Source organism: Bufo bufo, chromosome 5 (genome assembly GCF_905171765.1).
Source record: "Bufo bufo chromosome 5, aBufBuf1.1, whole genome shotgun sequence".
In the NCBI taxonomy this organism is placed as follows: Eukaryota; Metazoa; Chordata; class Amphibia; order Anura; family Bufonidae; genus Bufo; species Bufo bufo.
The window spans coordinates 245,915,021-245,940,292 of record NC_053393.1 but is presented as its reverse complement, the minus strand read 5'-3'; the positions used below and the strand labels follow the sequence as shown (position 1 = coordinate 245,940,292).

General features: G+C 45.1%; 1 protein-coding gene across 2 annotated transcripts in view; it reads left to right on the top strand.

The window, feature by feature from the left end:
* The first annotated feature begins 23,645 nt into the window (after positions 1 to 23,645).
* The window catches only part of TRANK1 (tetratricopeptide repeat and ankyrin repeat containing 1), a 169,680-nt gene continuing 168,053 nt past the window's right edge, over positions 23,646 to 25,272 (top strand). The window contains exon 1 of one of the 2 annotated variants that reach the window (XM_040433409.1): positions 23,646 to 23,733. In XM_040433409.1, the coding sequence (XP_040289343.1) occupies positions 23,660 to 23,733 (74 nt within the window). In that variant the 5' untranslated portion in view covers positions 23,646 to 23,659. The remainder of the gene's footprint in view (positions 23,734 to 25,272) is intronic. The other variant, XM_040433410.1, reaches the window with a different exon arrangement.

Genomic DNA, 25,272 nt, shown 5'->3' with positions numbered 1-25,272 from the left:
TGTGCTGCAGCAGGGTGTTCGTTTGGCACTACTGAGGAGGTAAGTTGTGCTGCACTCTGGTGCTGCTGGGGAGGGGAGTTGTGCTGCACTGTAGTGTTTAGTACTGCTAGAGGGCATTATGTGTGCTACATGCTGGCATTTGGTTAGCACTAGAACTAGTGAAGCCCTGGCATCACCATGATTTTGGTTCCCATGCGCATCAGTGAGCCTTGGTGTCATGGCACCTACCATACACAGTACACTGCTCTTACTTTGATACTCCTTGACTAGACCTATGCTCTGTTTTTACCCCATCGAACTCTACAGAGGGCTCTCCCAAGACTACCTCAGTCTATCCAATGTCTACTGGATTCCATGCTGTAGGACCCCACCCTAACCTGCTTGGGACTTCTGCCCATGCCAGAGTACACCCTGCACAGCAACTGCAGCCGAGCCAATACACGCACGATAATAACAGTACCTTTCTTGTTTTGGTTCGATTCTCTAAAGCTGCAGAAACAAGGTTATAATGGTATGCAAATGAGGGCTCGCAGGTGCCCAGGGGCGGCGTTCTTGCTGTAAGTGCCCAAGCCCCTCTGCGTTTTGTGTGCCTAACTCCTCCCCAGTGTATTGTCTGGCCAGCCCTTTCATGATGTTAAATCATCCTCTCCAATTAATTTCCAAAGCATCTCCTATCAGTGGTCAGTAGAAAACGGAGCAAACACGAACAAAACATGTATTCCATCCGTGACCAATATAATTTAATGGGCATGTTTGATCCTGAGACTGGCTGCTTTTTTGTTATACTAGTAGGGCAATTTATAAAGCCCTGCACTCCAGAATTCTTGATTCAAAAAGTCGCCAAATAGGGCTTTGTGACTTGCTGGGTTTATTTGCATGCAACAATATTTAGTTTTGAAAGATGTGTGTCAAATTGACTGCCATAAGCTCATAAAGTTGACTTAACGGTTCACTTAGTTTTGGTAAAACGTTTGACATGTCATACAGGTATGAAAAGTTTTGATTGGTGGGTATCTGAGCTTTGAGACCCCCAACGATCGTTAGAACCAGGACATCAAAGAGCACACACCTCAAGCTCTCACTCCTGCCTCAATAGAAATAGGTGATGTAAAAAGTAGAGCAACATCTCACGACAAAAGTGTTCAACTTAAAGATGCATAGAATTATATTATGGGACGGGCACCTACATCGGTGGGTCTGAAATGCAAAGCTTTGGATGCAGATTTATATCACTGATTTTGTCTGTCCTTCTGGAGATAGGTAGTTGTATTTTCAAATACCCACAGAAAATTAAAGAAAAAAACGGATCCTGTGTATCAGTTAGGTACAGTTTGGTATCCGTTTGAGCCATTTCCATCCTGTATACAGGACTTTCTTCTGTTTTGAAATAACGGATCTCTAAAGGTAACTGCTCAAACAGATGCCAAATGTGCATAACTGATGCACAGGATCTGTTGTTTTCTTTCTCTGTTCTTCTGATGGATCAGAAGAATGGAAAAATAACGTTTATGTGAACTCCCCCTAAGTTATTTGCTTACTTTTCTTTAATCCTGATTTTATTTGCTTATTTTTGTGACATTTTAGAGGCTACTGAACCAATGACTATTTTTTCATAGTGTTAAGGTGTCATTTTAAGGCGTCATGCACATGACTCTATCCATTTTGAGGTCCACAAACTGCAGATCCACATAATACGGATATTAGCCTTGTGCATGCCACAATATTCTCACCGTTGCCAATGCTGCTAATTAACCACCTCAGCCCCCCTAGCTTAAACCCCCTTAATGACCAGACCCCTTTTTACAATTCTGCACTACACTACTTTCACCGTTTATTGCTCGGTCATACAACTTACCACCCAAATGAATTTTACCTCCTTTTCTTCTCACTAATAGAGCTTTCATTTGGTGGTATTTCATTGCTGCTGACATTTTTACTTTTTTTGTTATTAATCGAAATTGACCGAAAAGTTGTAAAATTTTTCAAATAAAACTACATTTCTATATAAATTTTTCTCTAAATTTATTGTTCTACATGACTTTGATAATAAAAAATGCAATAAGTGTATATTTATTGGTTTGCGCAAATGCACCGTCCTTCTTCCTGTCGGCGGCCAGAAATCTCGCGCATGCGCAGTACCGCATGCGGCATGCGGCCTGCGCCAGCGCGATCATCAACCTCCTCAGGGCAACAGCTCTCAGATTACGTCACTGGGCTCGGCGCATGCCCAGTGAGACTTTTGAGGCTGTTGCCCTCAGGACCTTGATGATCGCGCAGGCGCAGGCCTCATGCGGTACTGAGCCTGCGCGAGATTTCTGGCCGCCGACAGAAAGAAGGACGGGGCATTTCTAGAAGGTAGAAGATGACGTGGGGAGGGGGCGGAACCGTTTGCCGGGGCTGTGGGAGGTTATTTCAGGATCAGGAGGCGTTCTTGGGATTCAAATTAAGGCGGGCTGGGCACTGCAGGGGGGCGTCACTGGGCACCAGAGAGGGAAAAAAACGCCCCTCTGGGCACCTTGGAGCTTCATTAGCATATCATAAAAAGGGCTTTTTTATCAAAAGGACAAAACGAAATAAAGTAAGAAGAAGACTGCAGGAAATAAGGTACTTTAGTGAACATGGCGATGGTGATAGCTTAAAATGCTAAAAGCAGGTGACAGATTCCCTATAATTTACTAATAAAGACCCAACTGTATAGCTGGTCTTCATTTTTAATGCCTGTGCGGCACCTTTAAACGGGCTGTTGCTGGTACGGGGTTTGGCTGGTTAGATGGGGGCACAATATGCATATTATTGCTGTTCTGGCCTGCAATCTCCTGCAGGTTATTTGACAGTAAACACAGAATATTATTCAGCTCTGGCATACCCACTACTCCAACCCCAATGCTCTGCTGCCCTACAGGTGGGAGCCCTTCTGCCACCTGCTTTTCCTTCTTTTCCACATCCTATAATATCGATGAGAATATGTCATCAGGAACATCTAGCTCCTCCTCTCTCTGCATCTTGCTGACTATTCTAGGACATGAAGACTTTGAAGGATGATTTGGAAGAAGTAAAGCCAGCAAAAGATGAGCATGGTCATCATTAAGACCTTGCCCCCCTAAGGGGTGCAGACTGGATGGTATTGGTTGGCACACTGGCACTGGAATAATAAAGGCTTCCATTTTATTGGTATTGAATTACATTTATGGCTGGTGTAGGAATAAATAAAACGGACGTTAAGACTAGGGAATTCAAGAAACCCTTTCAAGTTATACCTGTTTTGGTGTCACTGCATAAAATATTCCATGTGGAAAAATAATTTTGTCAGATAAACTATTTTAAGCTATACAGCGCATCAACATTTCATCCGCAGGGCTTCTCCTGATCTGTTTATTATAGGTGTGTATGGAGATGTGCAGGGGTGTTGCTAGGTTAAAACATTCGGGGGCCAGGGTCCCTGATGTTTTGTCCCAGGCCCCGAATGTACTGTCTGCCAGCTCGATACAACTGTATTGCCATCCTCAGGACGGCAATACAATTGAATCTAATGCCCTGCAAGAGCTGAAGGACCTGTGATAACATCTGTCTATGTGATCATTTCTAAATGCAGTAGCTGAAAAGGACCTGTGATGATGTCACCATCATGTGACCAGTGCAGGAGAGGACGGCTCCGCAGTGAAGAGAAGTCCTGGGAAGAAGCTGCGCTAAGGTCTGTTAAATGAGGACAGGTAAGTAAAGGTAGATTACTCAGTGTGAGAGGCAGAGCAAGGTTGGAAGTTGTGGTTATTCAACTGGGACTGTATGTTAGGGCTGAAGGGAGAGAAGTTATTTACATAGGACAGTGGGGTGGACTGATGTTATTTACAGGAGACTAAAAGTTCAGGGGGTGATGATATTTACATGCGAATGCATGTTGGAGGTGGGTCAGGGTGATGTTATTTGTATGGGACTGTATTTTGAAGGTGTCTGGGTGAGGAAGTGATGTTAATTACATGGGACTGAATATTGAGGGGGTGATGTTATTTACATGGGACTGTATGTTGAAGTTGGCTGGGGAGGGGGAGATGTTATTTACATGGGACTGTATATTGGACGGGGCTGGAGAGATGGTGTGATGGTATTTACATGGGACTCTGGTGGAGGGAGGGAAATTGTTATTTACATGGGACTGTATGGTGGAGGGAATTATAATTTCTGAGTTCACTAAACTACAGGGGGCATTATAAATACTAAGGGGGCTTCAGGGCGAGCATTATAACAATAGGGGACAATATAAATACTGGGGGAACTGAAGAGGCATTATAACAGTAGGGGCAATATAAATACTGCAGCACTTCAGGGTGAGCATTATAAATACTGGGGGACTGTAGGGGCATTTGATCGACTTAGAGAGTTGGGCCATATGCATTGGGGCTTAGGCCCCGGATCTTTTGAGACCCTAGCAACGCCCCTGGAGATGTGCATGGAAGGCGCATGGTCAGAGCCTGTCACAATGGTAACGCAATGTGATCTGCCAAAAGCATGTTTTAGGTCGAGAGGAGCTGAGTAGATAATACATAGTTTTGGTGGAAAATATTCAATATAACTATTTCATTCATTTAAATACCTGCTCATTCTGGGCTTTGAAGTCAAGGAGGTGGTCCTTTCAGCGATTGACGGCCTTCTCTCTGACTGTATATACAGAGATAGCTGTCAATCACCGATAGGACCTCTTCCTTGACGTCAAAGCCCAGTCTGAGCAGAGATTTAAATGAATTAAATACAAGTTAGGGCTCATGCACACGACCGTATGTATTTTGCGGTCCGCAAAAACCGGATCCGCAAAAAAAAAAATGGATGACATCCATGTGCATTCCGTATTTTGCGGAATGGAACAGCTGGCCCTTCATAGAACAGTACTATCCTTGTCCGTAATGCGGACAATAATAGGACATGTTCTATTTTTTAGCGGAACGGACATACGGAAACTAAATGCAGACGGCGTAACTTCCGCATTAACCCTTGCACTGCCGCGGTCAGCGCTGTCCGTGGCACGTGCGGTATCCTGGCGTGTCCATCGGGTCCCCGCGCTGCTGTGACGGGCACCCGATGGCTTGGACGGCTGCCATCTGTGTCAGCCTGTGAGATCCAGCCCCCTGGATCTCACAGGCAGGAAGCTGTAAGTGTATTACACTGGTAATACACTTGCAGCCAATGCATTACAATACAGATGTATTGTAATGCATTGTAAAGGGGATCAGACCCCCAAAAGTTGAAGTCCCAGAGTGTGACAAAAAAATAAAGTTAAAAAAAGATGTAAAAAAATAAAGTTTTACAAAAAAATTAAAAGTTTCAAGTAAAAAAATAACAAACTTCCTTTTCCCCAAATAAAGTTACAAAAATTGGGAAAAAGAGAAAAGTAGACATATTATGTATCGCCGCGTCTGTATCGACCGGCTTTATAAAAATATCACATGATCCACCACGCCAGGTGAACACCGTAAAAAAAATAAACTGTGCCAAAACAGCCATTTTCTGGTCACCTTGCCACACAAAAAGTGTAATACCAAGCAATCAAAAAGGCGCATTTAGCCCAGAATGGTACTAATCAAACCGTCATCTCATCCCGCAAAAAATTAGACCCTACAAAAGACAATCGCCCCAAAAATAAGGCTCTCAGAAAATGACACATTGACAAGATTTTATTCTGTTCAAAAATGCTTTCACTTTGTAAAACTTACCTAATATGTCTATAATTTTAATTTTTGTTATCGCTGCGTCCATAACAACCTACTCTATAAAAATATCACATTATATGCCCCATAAGGTGAATGCTGTAAAACAAATAAAAAAAACTATGCCAAAACAGACATATTTTTTTTTCACTTTGCCTCACGAAAAGTGTAATACCAAGCGATCAAAAAGTCTTATGTACCCCACAATAGTACCAATGAAAACGTCACCTCATCCCACAAAAAATGAGCTTCCACATAAGACAATCACTTAAAAAATAAAAACCATTGCAGGGCTCCAGACTAAAAAAATATCAAGGAGCCATTGGCTCCTAACCTGAAATTTTTAGTCGCCAAACTTAAAATACATATAATTACGGTATAATAAAAAAAAAAAACCCACACGTCTTACCTAGGGTTGTCACGATAACAAAATTTTTACTCGATTTCGATACCATAAAAAAGTATTGCGATACTCGATACCACGTGAAAAAAATAAAACACCAAAAAAGCCGCGTGCATTCCAGATTTTATGGAACGTCTGGACCTAACCTAATTTTTGTTGGGACAAAGGGACAAAAAAAATGGCGTTCACCGCATAGGAGATATTTTTAAATGTTTTAATAGTTCACACTTTTTCGGGCGTGGCGATATGTAATTTTTTTTATTGTTTCTAATTTTATATGTAAAATTGGTCAAAGGGGTGATTTAAACTTAATATTTTGGTGTTTGTTTTTTTTTTTACATTTTTTTAAATTTAATACCTATTTACCCCCTTAGGGGCTAGAGCCTGGGATCTTTCATCCCTTGTCCTATTCACCCTGATAGAGCTCTATCAGGGTAAATAGGACATCACACTCTCCCTGTGCTTTGTGCACACAGCAGCATGTAGCTGACCATGGCAGCCAGGGCTTCAGTAGGCTTACACTGCTGGGGCTCCGATCGGAAGCTGCCACTGCCACCAATGATAATACTTGGGGGATGGGGGCGCACTGCACCACCAATGATTATAATACTTTGGGGGGGGGGGGGGGGGTTGGAGGCACAGTGCGCCACCAATGATTTTACTTTATAATACTTGGTTTGGGGGGGGGGGGGTCCACCACCAATGAATATCATTATGCTTAATACAAACGCAGGTTGCCATGCGGGTGCCGGACATATCCCATACCCGGCACCCAGCCTCTGACTGCGCTGCGATCCGCTGCTATTAACCCCTCAGATGCCGCACCTGGGGGGTTTATAGCGGCGGATCGCAGCGCGCAGTCATAGAGGCTGGGTGCCGGGTATGGGATGTGTCCGGCACCCGCAGCCTGCGTTTGTATTAAGCATAAACGATATTCATTGGTGGCCATAGCCCCTCCCTCCTCCTCCCTGCTATCAGCCCATTGGTGGCAGCAGCAGTACAGGGGGGAGGGACTGCCTCCTTCTCCCTTGTGCTGTTGAGAAGAACATGGCACACGCGTGCCATGTCAGTAATGTGAAAGCGGCAGGTCTAGGCGCAAATGGCGACAAGACTACAAAGTCTTGTCGCCATTTAGCAATTCTAGGTCGCATTTGCGACCATTTTGGTCGCCATCTGGAGCCCTGCATTGGCACCCGTAAACCAATCCATCAAAATCTGCGCTGCAGTGCTCCAGACTAAAAAAAAATATCAAGGAAAATTTAGGAGCCAAATTAAATTTTTTGTTGCCAAATTTAAAATACATATAATATAGCAGGGATGCTTAGGAGCATAGGGTTTTCTAAGCTGCAGCCCACGCAGTTAAAGGGGTTGTAAACTCATTTCCATGACTTGTCAGACTAGCCAGATTCGCGTTGGTAATCCCTAGGTGCTGGGTCCTGGCTCATTTGCTTCCAGGCCTCCGCTGCTTGTCTTGGGTTTCTCCATGAAAACGTTTGGCTGCACTGGCATCAAGACAATCACTGGCCACAGTGTGAGGGGCTGATCTTTACCCAGCAGACGTCTGTCTGCTGGATAAAAGCCTTTTTTTCTTAGAGGCAGAGCAATGGGTCTAGGCGCAAATGGCGACAACACAACAAAGTCTTGTCGCCATTTTGCAATTCTAAGTCGCATTGGTGACTCTTTTGGTCGCCATCTGGAGCACTGGCGTCCGCAAATTGCGGATCTGCAAAACAAAACGGATGACGTCCGAATGGCATCCTTTTTTTGCGGATCCATTGTAACAATGTTTATCCTTGTCCGCAAAACGGACAATTTCAATTTTTTTTGCGGGGCTATGTAACGGACATACAGACACGGAAACAAAATACGTTCGTGTGAATGTAGCCTAAAGGTGTATTCACACGCAGCAGATTTGTTATAGAAATTTCTGGGACCGAAACGCACTTCCAATCATCTGAATGCGGTTGTTCCTGCAGCAGGTGCATAGTTTACTGCCTTCAGTTGAATGGGACAGTCACAGAAATGTCTCCAATAAATCTGCCAAGTGTGAACACACCCTAGACACCAGATTTACTGTAAAGGATTTACTAAGAACTAAGGGGGTTCATCAAACTGGTGTAAAGTAGAACTGGCTGAGTTGCCCATAGCAACTTCTACCATTCATTTTCCAAAGGAGCTGTGAAAAATGAAATGAGGAATCTGATTGGTTGCTATGGGCAACTAAGCCAGTTTTACTTTACACCAGTTTGATAAAGTACCCCCTAAGAGTTTTTCTAGAATCATAAAACCTTCATAAGGCTGTATCACCGCTGAGGTGCATCAAAAACTGCAGGTGTCCAGCCTAAACAATCACCCCCAATTATTCTACCAGACATTTTGGGGCATCATATCCTCTGTGTGGCAGTTGCCCATAGCAACCAGTCCGCCTGCAGCTCAGAGAACATAAACAGGTCTGATTGGTTGCCAAGGGCAACTGCTAACCGTCCTCTCCTACCTGCCGGAGTGAGCGCCTTACACGCCGCCATCTAGAGCTGTGGCCTGCTCTCTTCGTGTCCCGGTTTGAGCGCCGCGGCCCGGACTTAAGCGGTCACCAGGAAGACGGTGCGGAGGAGGGAGAGGAGAGCGGACACCACAGACCTGGCACACACCAGGCCATCCTCTTTTATCACCTCCTGGCCATTCACCTTACTGCTAGGCAGCATAACCACCCCGACCACATCGCCCCCTGCAGGCAGGCGCTTACAGATATCCCTTAGTATTTCCCGCCACTGGCGTTGTGATGGCGGGGAACCAGCGATTCCGGGCGGCACAGGAAGAATATCAGTCCGAAGCGAAAAGTCCGGTTGTGGGGAGGCTGCAGCCAGTCTGAGCCCGGTTTCTCCCCCTTGCAGTAGTTGTCATCTTTCGGGGTTCCATGCTGAGAGGCCCATTGTTTAACCCCTTATGGACCGGGCTCATTTTCACCTTAAGGACCAGGCCATTTTTTGCAAATCTGACCAGTGTCATTTTAGTTGTGAATAACTTTAAAACGCTTTTACTTATCCAGGCCATTCTGAGATCGTTTTTTTCGTCACATATTGTACTTCATGAAACTGGTAAAATGGAGTAAAAAAAAAAAATTCATTTTTATTTATAAAAAAATACCAAATTTACCAAAAATTTTGAAAAATTAGCAAATTTCCAAGTTTAAATTTCTCTACTTCTTCTATAATACATAGACGTTACAAATTTAGATGCAAATCTTGAAATTTTTCAGAAATTTTCCAAAACCCACTTTTTAAGGACCAGTTCAGGACTGAAGTCACTTTGTGAGGCTTACATAATAGAAACCACCCAAAAATGACCCCATTTTGGAAACTACACCCCTCAAGGTATTCAAAACTGATTTTACAAACTGTGTTTACCCTTTAGGTGTTCCACAAGAGTTATTGGCAAATGGAGATGAAATTTCCGAATTTTAATTTTTTGGGCAAATTTTCCATTTTAATCCATTTTTTCCAGTAACAAAGCAAGGGTTAACAGTAAACAAAACTCTATATTTATTGCCCTGATGCTGTAGTTTATAGAAACACCCCATATGTGGTTGTAAACTACTGTATGGGCACACGGCAGGGCGCAGAAGGAAAGGAACACCATATGGTTTCTGGAGGGCAGATTTTGCTGGATTGGTTTTTAGACACCATTTCCCATTTGAAGCCCCCTGATGTACCCCTAGGAGTAGAAACTCCAAAAAAAAAAAAAACATTTTGGAAACTACGGGATAAGGTGGCAGTTTTGTTGGTACTATTTTAGGGTGCATATGATTTTTGGTTGCTCTATATTAGGGATCGACCGATTATAGATTTTTTAGGGCCGATACCGATAATTTGTGAACTTTCAAGCCGATAGCTGATAATTTATACCGATATTCTGGGAATTTTCATTTTTGAAATAAAAAAAAAATTCCTACACAAATCTGCTGAAAATTAATATGTTTATTGTTAACGTGTAGGATTTTTTTTTGTAAATCTTTCTTTTTCATTTATACTTAATATTTTGGTGTTTTTGTTTTGTTTTTTACTTTTATTATTTTTTTACTAACTTTTAGCCCCCTTAGGGACTAGAACCCTTGTCCTATTCACCCTGATAGATCTCTATCAGGGTGAATAGGAGCTCACACTGTGCCTGCTGCTCTGTGCTTTGTGCACACAGCAGCATGGAGCTTACCATAGCAGCCAGGGCTTCAATAGCGTCCTGGCTGCCATGGTAACCGATCAGAGCCCCAGGATTACACTGCTGGGGCTCCGATCGGAGGATCAGGGGAGAGGGGATCCTGTGGCCACTGCCACTAATGATTAATACTTGGGGGCTTGGGGGAAGGCGCACTGCGCCACCAATGATTACTACTGGGGGGCTTGGGGGGGGGCGCACTGCGCCACCAATGAAGATAAATCTCTCATTAATTCATATACAGGAGGCGGGAGCTGGCTGCAGAATCACATAGCCGGCTCTCGACCTCTATGAGCGGTAGCTGCGATCCGCGGCACCTGAGGGGTTAACTACCGCTACAGCTCATAGAGGTCGGGAGCCGGCTATGTGATTCTGCAGCGGGCTCCCGCCTACTGTATATGAATGAATTAATGAGTTGTCTTCATTGGTGGCCACAGCCCCTCCCCTTCTCTTGTCCTCCTTCCTCTCATCGGCGGCAGCAGCACTGGGGGGAGGGAGACACTGCTTCCTTCTCCTCTGTGCTGCTGAGGGAACACGAAGATTGCTGAGAGCAGCGCGATCTGTGTTCCCAATAAGTTATCGGAATATCGGCAAAATAGATGCCGATACCGATAACAGTCAAAATACTGAATATCGGCCGACAATATCGGTAAAACCAATAATCGGTCGATCCCTACTCTATATTACACTTTTTGTGAGGCAAAGTAACAAAAAATAGAAATTCAGAAATTTCATCTCCATTTGCCATTAACTCTTGTGAAACACTTAAGGATTAACAAAGTTTGTAAAATCAGTTTTGAATACTTTGAGGGGTGCAGTTTCTTGAATGGGGTCATTTTATGGAGTTTCTACTCAAGGGGTGCATCGGGGAGGGGGGGGGGGAATTCAAATGGGACATGGTGTCAAAAAACCAGTTCAGCAAAAACTGCCTTCCAAAAACCATATGGAGTTCCTTTCCTTCTGCCCCCTGCCGTGTGGCCATACAGCAGTTTCTGACTACATATGGGGCATTTCTGTAAACTACAGAATCGGGGCAATAAATATTGAGTTTTGTTTGGCTGTTAACCCTTGCTTTGTTACGGGAAAAAATGGATTAAAATGTAAAATTTTCCAAAAAAATGCTGTTTTGGCACCGTTTTTATTATTTACAACGTTTATCTGACAGGTTAGATCATGTGCTATTTTTATAGAGCAGGTTCTTACGGATGTGGCGATACCTAATATGTATACCTTTTTTTATTTATTTAGGTTTTACACAATAATATCATTTTTGAAAAAACATAAATCATGTTTTAGTGTCTCCATAGTCTGAGAGTCATAGTTTTTTCAGTTTTTGGGCGATTGTCTTAGGTAGGGTATCATTTTTGTGAGATGAGATGATGGTTAGATTGGCACTATTTTGGGGCGGGCATAGGACTTTTTGATCGCTTGCTACTACACTTTTTGTGATGTAAGGTGACAAAAAATTGCTTTTTTGACACCATTTTATTTTTTTACGGTTTTCACCTCAGGGTTTAGGTCATGTGGTATTTTTATAGAGAAGATTCTTACTGACGCGGTGATACCTAATATGTCAACTTTTTTTCCCTTCTACGTTTTAACATAAAAATGCATTTTTGAAACCAAAAAATCATGTTTTAGTCTGAGCCATATATATATATTTTTTTGGCACATTGTCTCATGTAGGGGCTAATTTTTTGCGGGATGAGGTGACGGTATGATTTGTACTATTTTGGCGTACATACGACTTTTTTTATCACTTATTACCTTTTTTGGGAAGTAAGTTGGGCAAATTTCAATTTCAGCATAGATTTATTTATTTTTTTATGGCGTTCACTGTGCGGGGAAAGTAACATGACCGTTTTATAGATCAGGTCGTTACGGACGTGGGGATAATAAACATGTTTAGGGAATTTTATTTTTTTAATTTTTAATCAGTGATAAATGTGTTATTTTTTTTAACATTTTTTTTTCACTTAAAAAAAAAAAAATATTCTGACCCAGACCCACTTGGTTCTTGAAGATCCAGTGGGTCTGATGTCTGTATAATACAATACAGTACACTATATAGTGTACTGTACTGTATTTTCACTTTACTTAGTCTGATCAGACTTCTGCCTTTAGCAGAAGTCTGATCAGCACCATGGACAGCCAGAAGCCTGTGAAGGCGCCTGGTTGCCATGGTAACCATCACTCTCTGCCACAACAGAGCAGCGGGTTAAGGGGAGGGAGGGGGGCCCCCTCCCTCTGTGATCTCGTCAAGAATCGTGGGCTGAAAAGACACAGCAGTACCCGATGGGATAGGGAGGGAGCTCCCTCCCTGTTAACCCCTTCCATACAGCTGTCCCTACGGACCGCGGCATGGAAGGGGTTAAACGGCTGACATCTGTGTGATGATGTCAGCCGTTTCAAGCAGAGTGTCACTCTGCTTGCTAACCGCTTGGCCATCCTGAAAATGAGAGGGAGGGAGGGCGGTTGATCGTGCGGATGAAAGAAGGCTGCAGGGGGGGGGGGGTTAAACATTAAATAAAGGCATTTTGAAGTTTCACGAACCACGGTGATCAGAAACTTCCTAAAGCGCTGCAAACCGCAGGTCTGAATTGACCTGCGGTTTGCAGCGATCGCCGATACGGGGTTCGCTCGGCGGTGATCAGAACTACACAGGACGTACCTGTACCCCCTGTGTCCTTAAGTAACAAGACATCAGGGTGTACCGGTACGCCCTGTGTCCGTAACAGGTTATGGAGGCAGATCAGCTGAGGGTCTCGGCGCAAATGGCGACAAGACAATAAAGTCTTGTCGACATTTTGCAATTCTAAGTCGCATTGGCGACCATTTTGATTGCCATCTGGAGCCCTGGCTGCAAAAGCCATATGGCGCTCCTTCCGTTCTCAATCCTGACATGTGCCCCCCCCAGCAGTTTACCACCACATATGGGGTGTTGCCCCCAGGAGAAATTGGGTAACCCCTTGTGAAAATGAAAAATTTGGGGCTAAAGCAAAATTTTATTGGAAGAAATTAAACTTTTCATTTTCACAGCCAAGTGTTTCCAAATTCTGCAAAATGCTTAGGGGTTCAAAGTGCTCAGTACCCCCCTTAATTTATATTTTAAGGGGTGTAGTTTCCAAAATGGGGTCATTTTTTGAGGATTTCCACTGTAGGGGTAAGTCAGGATCTCTTCAAATGCAAAATGGTGCCTAAAAACCATCCTAGCAAAATCTGCCTCCAAAATCTATATGGCGCTCCTTTCCTTCTGACCACTGCCACATACCCATAGAGCAGTTTACTGCCACATATGGGGTATTACTGTAAACTACAGAATCAGGGTAATATATATTGAGGTTTATTTTGCTGCTAAACCTTGCTGTGTTGCAAGAAAAAATTGATTAACATAAAAAAAAAAAAGGAAATTTCACCTCTATTTTCCTTTAATTCTTGTGGAACACCTCAAGGCCAAGTTTGTAACATCAGTTTTGAATAATTTGCAGGGTGTAGTTTCTAGAATGGGGTCATTTATGGGTGGTTTCCATCATGTATGCCCCTCAAAATCACTTTATAATTGAATTGGTGCTTAAAAAAATGTTTTTAAAATTTTGTTGAAAATTTGAAAAATGGCTTCTAAGCCTTCTAACGTCCTAAAAAAAATAAAGATGACACTTACGAAATGATGCCAAAAAAAGTAGACATATGGAGAATGTTAAGTAATAAATATTTAAAAACAGAGAAATAGAAATTTTCAAAATTTTTAGTAAATTTTTTTATAAATAAAGGTGAATTATATTTACTCAAATTTCTGACTCTCATGAAGTACAACGTGTCACGAGAAAACAGTCTCAGAATGGCTTGGATAAGTAAAAGCGTTCCAAAGTTATTTACCACATAAAATTACCACCTTATAACTAGTTGTTGTAATGTTTGCTGTGATAATATATGTTTTATGGTTATGTGTTGTGGTGTAACATGTTCTGGTGTGATTCACATATATATACAGTATGTATTTATGTTGCCAGGCCAGCAGCCATTGATGAATTGGTTTAAGGCTGCATATAGGCCGAGATATCTGCCTCATACCTCGGAAAACAGCAGCCTGCTCCCCGGGGGTAGTTAGCACAGAGATGCTAACGAGGATGGGCACGTTTGATGGTCACACTCAGGACTGGGGACAGCAGACTCTCCGGCGTCTTGTGTCAGCATGGGGGCTTCCTAACCAGAGCATGAAACATAATCTGTAATCCTTCATAACTTGTTCAGGAGGGATCGGATGTCACCAAAATCTAGCTTATCATCTCTGGTATGATGAGGCATCGCATGGACACCAGACATGACATATCAACTCTCCTTCATCTTCTTAAAATAAGGATCTCATCTTCCGAGCGTCCTGGAAGTGTAGCGTTTAATATGCTAGGACTTGGAACAATGAGATATTAATTATGAAGAAGGTCTGGGGTCTGTATCTTCACCAGGGCAACTGGGAAACTATCTTTTTGATAATATCTTACCTGTTCCCTAGATGCCCAGGGGGCCGGCTGCATGGGTAATGTAGCTTGACCCAGAGGGGCTGAGTCAGAGGTGGGAGGGAAAATAGTCCTCAGGCCTGCCCCTGGAGGAAAGGCATAAAAATGTGATTCCTGGGATATTTGGGTGTCACAAAGTGGGAGATCCAATCGAATTGGTTTGTGCACCATTACTCTGCCTAATCTCCTGGGAGGAAAATACTTTTACCACACAAATGTTAAGTATTAGAACTTTCTTTGTCTTGCCATTTATGTATGTCTCTTGTTAATAATTTTTTGTAACCAAGTACTGTCTATTTTTTATACATTAAACCAGGGCTTGGAATCTAAGAGCCAGCTAAAAAAGTTAGGAGCCAGGCGGAGCCGCGTCATAAAGCCCCCAGACTGTTGATATTGAAGTCTATATGTATATATACACAGCTCGCTATCAAGGGAAATACTGCATAAATGTATCTGTCGTGTGTACCCATTCTCTGTGACCAGATACCTTTTTCATATTGCTTTGTTCTAAGAAAAAAATTAATAAAGATATTAAAAAATAAAATAAAAAATAAAGCCCCCAGTAGATGCCCCCATTATGCTCCCCCCCCACTTCTCCATAGAGCCCCCCAATAATGCATGCCAGTACATAGGGCCCCCAGTAGATGCCCCATAGTGCTCCTTCCCCTCTTCTTCATAGTGCCCCCCATAATGTGCCAGTATATAAGGCCCCCATAATGTGCCAGTATATAGGGCCCCCATAGTGCCCCCCCATGTTGTGCCAGTATATAGGGCCCCCATAGTGCTTCCCCTCTTCTCCATAGTGCCCCCCATATTGTGCCAGTATATAGGGCCCCATAGTGCTTCCCCTCTTCTCCATAGTACCCGCCCCCCCATATTGTGCCAGTATATAGGGCCCCCACCCCCTGCTTTCCACATTATACTATAAATTATAAAAACAATAAACTCATACACTTACCTTATGCTGCTGTCAGTGATGCGATGCAGGCCTCTTCCGGCCTGTGTCCCTCACTGTACGGCTCAGGCGGCGCGATGTCGTCATCGCGCTGCCTGTATCGGCCTCTGATAGGCTCTCCTCTGCTCCTCCGCACCATTCATCTGTCCTGAGGACGGCAATACAGATGAATATGGAGATGAGCGCTTCCACTCCTGCTACCTCCGGACAGAACGGGCCCCCCTCCGGTGCTCCGCACCCGTCGCCCGGGCACCTTTGAAAACGGGCTGACATACCCAAGCGCCAGGACCAAATTCCTGATCGCCATGGCGACCTCCGGTCTCCAGACTAAAAAAAATATCAAGGAGCCATTGGCTCCTAACCTGAAAAATTTAGTCGCCAAACTAAAATTTTTAGTCGCCAAACTTAAAATACATATAATTACGGTATAATAAAAAAAAACACACGTTTTACCTAGGGTTGTCACGAAACCAAAATTTTGACTAGATTTCGATACCATAAAAAAGTATAGCGATACTCGATACCATGTGAAAAAAATAAAACGCCAAAATAGCCGCGTGCATTCCAGATTTTATGGAATGTCTGGACCATAATAGAACAGTCCTAACCTAATTTTTGTTGGGATAAGGTGACAAAAAAATGGCAAATTGCAAGTTTTTTTTTTTTTCGGTTACGGCGTTCACCGCATAGGAGATATTTTAATAGTTCACACTTTTTCGGGCGTGGCTATGTATTTTTTTAATTGTTTATATATTTTATATGTAAAATTGGGCAAGGGGGTGATTTAAACTTAATATTTTGTTGTTTGTTTTTTATTTTATTTATTTTTTTACTTTTTATTTAAAGGGTTTCTATCACTTCGTATGCCAAAATTAGCTCTCAGACACTAGCAATCCGCTAGTGTCTGCTCTGGCCAACCATCCTAATATAAGAGCTTTTTGGGCAGCCGTTTTGCTAAAAAAATAACTTTTATAAATATGCTAATGAGCCTCTAGGTGCTATGTGGGCGTCATTAGCACCTAGAGGCTCCGTCTACCTTCATACACAGCCACTGCCCAGCGCGTCCCTCCAGCCCGCCCATCTCCTGATGAATGCGATCCTCCGTGTGACGCAACGGACAAATTCTCGCGCATGCGCCGTGCGCGGCTGTATTCGGCGCATGCGCAGAGAATGTCTGACCGCTTCCCTGCTCAGACATCTCCACTGCGCCTGTTCCTTGGAGCACTATGACGTCATCGGCGCAGGCGCAGTGGAGATGTCTGAGCAGGGAAGCGTCAGACATTCTCTGCGCATGCGCCGAATACAGCCACGCACGGCGCATGCGCGAGAATTCATCCGTTGCGTCACACGGAGGATCGCATTCATCAGGAGATGGGCGGGCTGGAGGGACGCGCTGGGCGGTGGCTGTGTATGAAGGTAGACGGAGCCTCTAGGTGCTAATGACGCCCACATAGCACCTAGAGGCTCATTAGCATATTTGTAAAAGTTATTTTTTTAGCAAAACGGCTGCCCAAAAAGCTCTTATATTAGGATGGTTGGCCAGAGCAGACACTAGCGGATCGCTAGTGTCTGAGAGCTAATTATGGCATACGAAGTGATAGAAACCCTTTAATACCTATTTACCCCCTTAGGGGCTAGAACCTGGGATCTTTCATCCCTTGTCCTATTCACCCTGATAGAGCTTTATCAGGGTGAATAGGACCTCACACTCTCCCTGTTGCTCTGTTCCCTGTGCACACAGCAGCAGGGAGCCATGGTAACCGATCGGAGCCCCAGGATTACACTGCTGGGGCTCCGATCGGAAGCTGCCACTGCCACCAATGATAATGCTTGGGGGGTTGGGGGCGCACTGCACCACCAATGATTTTACTTTATAATACTGGAGTTGGGGGGGTGTGTTCAGTGGCTGGGTGCCGGGTATGGGATATGTCCGCAGCCTGCGTTTGTATTAAGCATAAACGATATTCATTGGTGGCGCAGTGGCCATAGCCCCTCCCTCCTCCTCCCTGCTATCAGCTCATTGGTGGCAGCAGCAGCGGTACAGGGGGGAGGGACTGCCTCCTTCTCCCCTGTGCTGTTGAGAAGAACATAGCACGCGCTGACAGCAGCGCGTCCCATGTCAGTAATGTGAAAGCGGCAGGTCTAGGCGCAAATGGCGACAAGACTACAAAGTCTTGTCGTCATTTAGCAATTCTAGGTCGCATTTGCGACCATTTTGGTCGCCAACTGGAGCCCTAGACCTGGCGCCTGGGATTTGTCGAGCTCTGCATTAAACCTAAAAGTTTGATGGTTTGTCTTGTAACCTTAAGAACCAGTAAGCTCCATGAAGAGTGTGTGTGCAGTCTGAGACTGTATGTTGTTTTTCCGTGAGGCTTGCTATCGTGTGTGTGTCTGCTTGCGAGTGGGACACTCAGGAGTGTCCTGTCGACCTTATAACGGGCGGCAAAAGTTTTGTGTTATTGCATGGGTGTGCTTGCAGGTTTTAGGTGGCGATTTATGCTCGAGTTACGGCTCAGCGCAGGGCGTAACAGCGTATGAGGACGTGAGGTGAATCTGCCTGAAGTGCTTGGGCAACCCTTGTCACATGACGTGGTGGGCTAGTCTGGTCCCTGGTACGTGACGGTGATACATGTCAGATTTCCAAAAATCGGCCTGGGATTTAAAGAGGACCTTTCACTACAATAAAAAAATCTAAACTAAGCATACAGACATGGAGAGCGGCGCCCAGGGATCCCCCTGCACTTACTATTATCCCTGGGCGCCGCTCCGTTCTCCCGGTATAGGCTCCGGTATCTACAGATTTTCGGCTCAACTGGGAGGAGCCTGCCGGCGTCTCCTTCTCCCAGGCTGGAGTGCTGGCCAATTGCAGCGCTCAGCTCATAGCCTGGGAGAAAAAAAGGCGCCGGCAGGCTCCTCCCAGTTGAGCCGAAAATCTGTAGATACCGGAGCCTATACCGGGAGAACGGAGCGGCGCCCATGGATAATAGTAAGTGCAGGGAGATCCCTGGGCGCCGCTCTCCATGTCTGTATGCGTAGTTTAGATTTTTTAATTGTAGTGAAAGGTCCTCTTTAAGGTGAAAAGTGTCTCGGTACTGAAGGGGTTAAGTCTAAAGTCTTGAGCCAATATAAACAAATGACATTTGTCAATGACTTTGTTTGCAAGTGACTCATGAAAGAAACCAGCAATAAAGATAACAAAGTTGTTTTTTATAAGTTTTGTTTCCTCCTCTTTGTTTTCTTGCCACAATATATGAGTCCTTCTAATGCTAAGTTCACATCTGCATCAAAGGTTCCCTGGACATATCTGTCATGTGACAAATCCATATAGCTGTTTGGGTTTTGTTTCTGTCCTGGAACAGAAAACTGGAAATGTTTGGCACAGATTAGAGTCTAGCCCAACATGTACTGTAAGTTTCGTTTCTCACATGTTCCATGATTGCAAGTAGGAGTCACTGTTCCCAGTTTCTGTTTCAAAGAGTGACGTACAATAACAGACACTTCTGCTTTTGCCTGCTTATGCCACGTAATTCTTTTCTAGTAGATCCAGTGTGGATCAAAGCTAGGAGTGGATCCGAAAGTGTCTAAAGGTGTATATAAAAGGCTTTATATTCACTCTTTGTTTTGGTTAAAAAAAAAAGCATAAAAAACTACTGTGTGAATCTGGCCGTTTAATGGCAGGAAACAGCCCATGCGAGCCAAAAAGGCAGACTGAAACTATTTTTGTATTGGCATATATGCATCTAACAGAAAACCTAACTCCTATAAATAAAATCACTCCATACCAATAAAAGACAAATTGGTAACTAATTAGGCTACTTTCACACTAGCGTTCGGAGCGTATCCGTCTGATGTTTCATCAGACGGATCCGCTCCTATAATGCAGACGTTTGCATCCGTTCAGAACGGATCCGTCTGCATTATTACTTAGAAAATTTTCTAAGTCAGAAAGTAGCCTGAGCGGATCCGTCCAGACTTTACATTGAAAGTCAATGGGGGACGGATCCGCTTGAAGATTGAGCCATATAGTATCATCTTCAAGCGGATCCGTCCCCATTGACTTCCATTATAAGTCTGGACGGATCCGCTCGCCTCCGCACGGCCAGGCGGACACCCGAACGCTGCAAGCAGCGTTCAGGTGTCCGCTCACTGAGCGGAGCGGAGGCTGAGCGCTGGCAGGCGGATGCATTCTCAGTGGATCCGCCTCCACTGAGAATGCATTGGGGCCAGACGGATGCGTTCGGGGCCGCTCGGGAGCCCCTTCAAACGGAGCGCACGAGCGGACACCCGAACGCTAGTGTGAAAGTAGCCTTAAATGATAGGAGAAACAACTGTACACCAAGGGATGACATATCACTAGTATCAAAATATAACAAAGTGCAAATGCTAATAGGATACATAAAGTAATGAATCCATCGTGGAGCAAAGAGTAATGGTAAACTGGTTCAATACATGGTGTAAGCGTTATACGTGAAAGAGTTTGTCAGCCAAAATTACCCTTAGGCCTCTTTCACACTTGCGTTGTCCGGATCCGGCGTGTACTCCACTTGCCGGAATTACACGCCGGATCCGGAAAAACGCAAGTGTACTGAAAGCATTTGAAGACGGAACCGTCTTCCAAATGCGTTCAGTGTTACTATGGCAGCCAGGACGCTATTAAAGTCCTGGTTGCCATAGTAGGAGCGGGGATCGGGGGAGCAGTATACTTACCGTCCGTGTGGCTCCCGGGGCGCTCCAGAATGACGTCAGAGCGCCCCATGCGCATGGATGACGTGATCCATGCGATCACGTGATCCATGAGCGTGGGGCGCCCTGACGTCACTCTGGAGCGCCCGGGGAGCCGCACGGACGGTAAGTACACTGCTCCCCCGCTACACTTTACCATGGCTGCCAGGACTTTAGCGTCCCGGCAGCAATGGTAACCATTCAGAAAAAGCTAAATGTCGGCTCCGGTAATGCGCTGAAACGACGTTTAGCTTAAGTCCGGATCAATGCCTTTCAATGGGCATTAATTCCGGATCCGGCATTGCGGCAAGTGTTCCGGATTTTTGGCCGGAGCGAAAAGCGCAGCATGCTGCGGTATTTTCTCCGGCCAAAAAACGTTCCGTTCCGGAACTGAAGACATCCTGATGCATCCTGAACGGATTTCTCTCCATTCAGAATGCATTAGGATAAAACTGATCAGGATTCTTCCGGCATAGAGCCCCGACGACGGAACTCTATGCCGGAAGACAACAACGCAGGTGTGAAAGAGCCCTTACAGAGCTTTAACACCATTGTAGACATAGTTGATATGAAGTCACATCTCAACATAACTATGTTGCCATTCATAGCAGTAGCATAACCAAAACAAGCAGGTATAATTCATTTTGCAAGTATGAATATTAGCTGGTTCCCTCGTTCCTTTGTTGGGAAGTGTCTTGTCTGTTTGTCACCAATGCTCTCACTATCCGTTCAACCTGATTGATGGCTTTGGGCTCATTAACACAAATTTTACGTCCGGATGCTGTTCTGGTGTAGAGCATTCAGCACCTGGACAAAACTGACCCATTAAGTCTCTTTCACACAAGTGATGCGGATTGCATCAGGATCTGTTCAGAAATCAGCGACACGCATCGCATCTGGATGGAAAACTCATTCGTGTGAAAGAGGCCTTAGGGCTCTTTTACACGAGTGTATGCTTTGCTGGTAATCCGCTGAGTGAAAGATTGCTTAGGCCTCTTTCACACTTGCGTTGTCCGGATCCGGCGTGTACTCCACTTGCCGGAATTACACGCCGGATCCGGAAAAACGCAAGTGTACTGAAAGCATTTGAAGACGGAACCGTCTTCCAAATGCGTTCAGTGTTACTATGGCGCCCAGGACGCTATTAAAGTCCTGGTTGCCATAGTAGGAGCGGGGGAGCAGTATACTTACAGTGGCTGCCGGGACGCTAAAGTCCTGACAGCCATGGTAAAGTGTAGTGGGGAGCGGGGGAGCAGTATACTTACCGTCAGTGCGGCTCCCGGGGCGCTCCAGAGTGACGTCAGAGCGCCCCATGCGCATGGATGACGTGATCCATGTGATCACATGATCCATGCGCTTGGGGCGCCCTGACGTCACTCTGAAGCGCCCCGGGAGCCGCACAGACGGTAAGTATACTGCTCCCCCGCTCCCCACTACACTTTACCATGGCTGTCAGGACTTTAGCGTCCCGGCAGCCATGGTAACCACTCTGAAAAAGCTAAATGTCGGCTCCGGCAATGCGCCGAAACAACGTTTAGCTTAAGGCCGGATCCGGATCAATGCCTTTCAATGGGCATTAATTCCGGATCCGGCCTTGCGGCAAGTGTTCCGGATTTTTGGCCGGAGCAAAAAGCGCAGCATGCTGCGGTATTTTCTCCGGCCAAAAAACGTTCCGTTCCGGAACTGAAGACATCCTGATGCATCCTGAACGGATTTCTCTCCATTCAGAATGCATTAGGATAATCCTGATCAGGATTCTTCCGGCATAGAGCCCCGACAACGGAACTCTATGCCGGAAGAAAAGAACGCAAGTGTGAAAGAGCCCTAAGCTGCGCTCTGGACAGAAGAGACACGGAGCAATAACATGATTGATAATGCTCCGTCCCTCTCTGTGACCTTTTACTACAAAATCACAGTGAGATAAAAGGTCACAGAGAGGCACGGAGCATTATCAATCATGTTAATGCTCCGTGTCTCTGCTGTCCGTGACGGGGCATGGCTGTCTTTAACGCAGCGAATTCCATGCATGGCATCCGCTCGTGTGAAAGAGCCCTAAGGCCTCTTTCACACAAATGAGTTTTCCATCCAGATGCGATGCGTGTCGCTGATTTCTGAACAGATCCTGATGCAATCCGCATCACTTGTGTGAAAGAGACTTAATTAACAAAACACATTGGTGCACATTTACTAAGACTGGCTTTTTACACTGGTCTTAGTTTCCCCCTCTGCGCTGCCACTAGATATGTCTAATGATGAGGCGTGTGCCTCCTCATAAATTAGGTGCATCTGTGGCAGTCTGTGCACCAGGAGTAAAAAGTTTTTAGCTAAGACTTGCACCTGTTTCCAGGCGCAAATGTAAGTTAATTTGCCCAACTGGTGTACAAGACCCAAAAAAACTAATGGATTTACAACACACTTAGACCTAAAAAGTGTCGCAAGTCCCCTTTTCTGTCCGCCCGTGCGACACAATTTTGGTGCATGGCCGGACAGAAAAGGGGATTTGCAACACTTTTTACATCTAATAGTGTCACAAGTCCATTAGTAAATGTGCCCCATTAACTTAAGGAAGTGGGTGCGTGGGAAAATGGATGGCACACTGATGCCATCTGTGTGTGGTGCGTTTATAAACTCTTCCACATTTACCATCTGGAGAGCGAGTTTTCTAGCATTCATCTGAAATCCTTAGCGTTCCCTCAGTTCACCTTCCTTCTGGATGTATTTCACACCATCGCCATGGTAGAGAGCAACGCAGGCGTCAGATCCGGAATACTCTGCACAGACACAGATTTCTACTCCTCATGATGTGGTCAATTGCCCCGGCAACCACCCCCTCCCCCAGATTAATATATATGTGTAGAAATATATTTAAAAAATGAAAAGCCTGCACCGACAGCTGTTGGGCGAATGGACTCAAGTGCGCCTGAAATTGCTTCTTTTTACAAATAGTAGTTGAATAGGTATATTGATAGAGTGGGGCTATTCAGTGAACTGAAGGGGTCAGGCATGGGTTAAATGGTGTAATGTTTCTGTAACTCAGGGCGTGTGTCTGGTCAGATACAGCTGAACAGTGGCCTTTGTGAGAAATGAAACTGAAAGGTTGTTGTGAAGTCTCTGCTCTGACATCAGGAGGCGGATGCTGGAGACCAGGATTTCTAGGGGTATGCAACACAGAACTTGTAGTGACTGCTTTGTTGCCGGAAGGAACAGGTCGGCTGCTCTTATTCTCAGGAAAAGGTAATACTCCTGCACCTCAAATTAGACAGAAAAGATTGTGATCAGATCCATGCATGTTGTTTTTCACTGCACACATTATTCTGACACTTTTTGAAGCTTTTTTTTAATCAAAATGACAAGAAATTAAATTCTTTGCAAATGTTTTTTCGCGATGTCTGACACTGATCAAAAATCAGACATTACATGTAGCAATACTACTATGCGCAAACATTGAAAACATGGAGTATTCTGCGATGTGTTATGGCTTTACTTGCGGAACATGAAAATATGCGGCTGTTTTCACGTACAGTAAGTGATGCAGTAATGCACTTCTGTATCCACTTCTCCAATATTTCCATGTCTGCGCATAAAGCAGGGTGTTACTACATGCTGTGTTTGCTTGCTTTTCCATGTCAGCCTTGGCAGTATGCACCTGTACATTAATTTGGTATTTTTTGGAGGTGCTGCTCAAACTTTTTTTGCATGACGCAGGGATCTGTCATGTTGTAATTTCTCGGCTTGTTGTATAGGGCAATCCTTTTCTCTTTAACCCCTTCAGGACTCTGCCATTTTTCACCTTAAAGGGGTTTTCCCATCTCAGACAATGAGGGCATATCGCTAGGATATGCCCCCATTGTCAGATAGGTGCGGGTCCCACCACTGGGACCCGCACCTACAATTAGAATGGAGACGGGAAATGAGTGGAGGGCGCACTACGCATGCGCAGCCGCCCTCCATTCATTTCTATGGAGCCACTGAAAATAGCCGAGCGCTGGCTTGGCTATTGCCGTCTGCCCCATAGAAATGCATGGGAGCATGGGCCGCACATGCGCGGTGCGCTCCCATTCACTTCTATGGGAGCAGCGCTTGGTGGTGGACGGACCCCGGGAAATCCGGAGTCCCTCAGCCACAGCGCTCCCCGCTTCGTTCACGTTGTAGGTGCGAGTCCCAGCCGTGGGACCCGCACCTATCAGACAATGGGGGCATATCCTAGCGATATGCCCTCATTGTCTGAGATGGGAATACCCCTTTAACCACCTCAGGGCCGCCGTACGCAGGATTGCGTCCTGGCGGCGGCCCTATTGTTCTGGGTGGACGCGCCTGCGCGTCCTCTCGCGAGAGGCGAGATTTCCTGTGAATGCGCGCACACAGGCGCGCGTGTTCACAGGAACCGAAGGTAAGCGAGTGGATCTACACCCTGCCAGCGGCGATCGTTCGCTGGCAGGCTGTAGATGCGATTTTTTTAACCCCTCAAAGGTATATTAGACGCTGTTTTGATAACAGCGTCTAATATACCTGCTACCTGGTCCTCTGGTGGTCCCTTTTGCTTGGATCGACCACCAGAGGACACAGGCAGCTCTGTAATAAGTAGCACCAAACACCACTACACTACACCCCCCCCCTGACACTTATTAACCCCTGATCACCCCATATTAGACTCCCTGATCACCCCCTTGTCATTGATCACCCCCCTGTAAGGCTCCATTCAGACGTCCGTATGTGTTTTGCGGATCCGATCCATGGATCCGCGGATCCGCAAAACACATACGGATGTCTGAA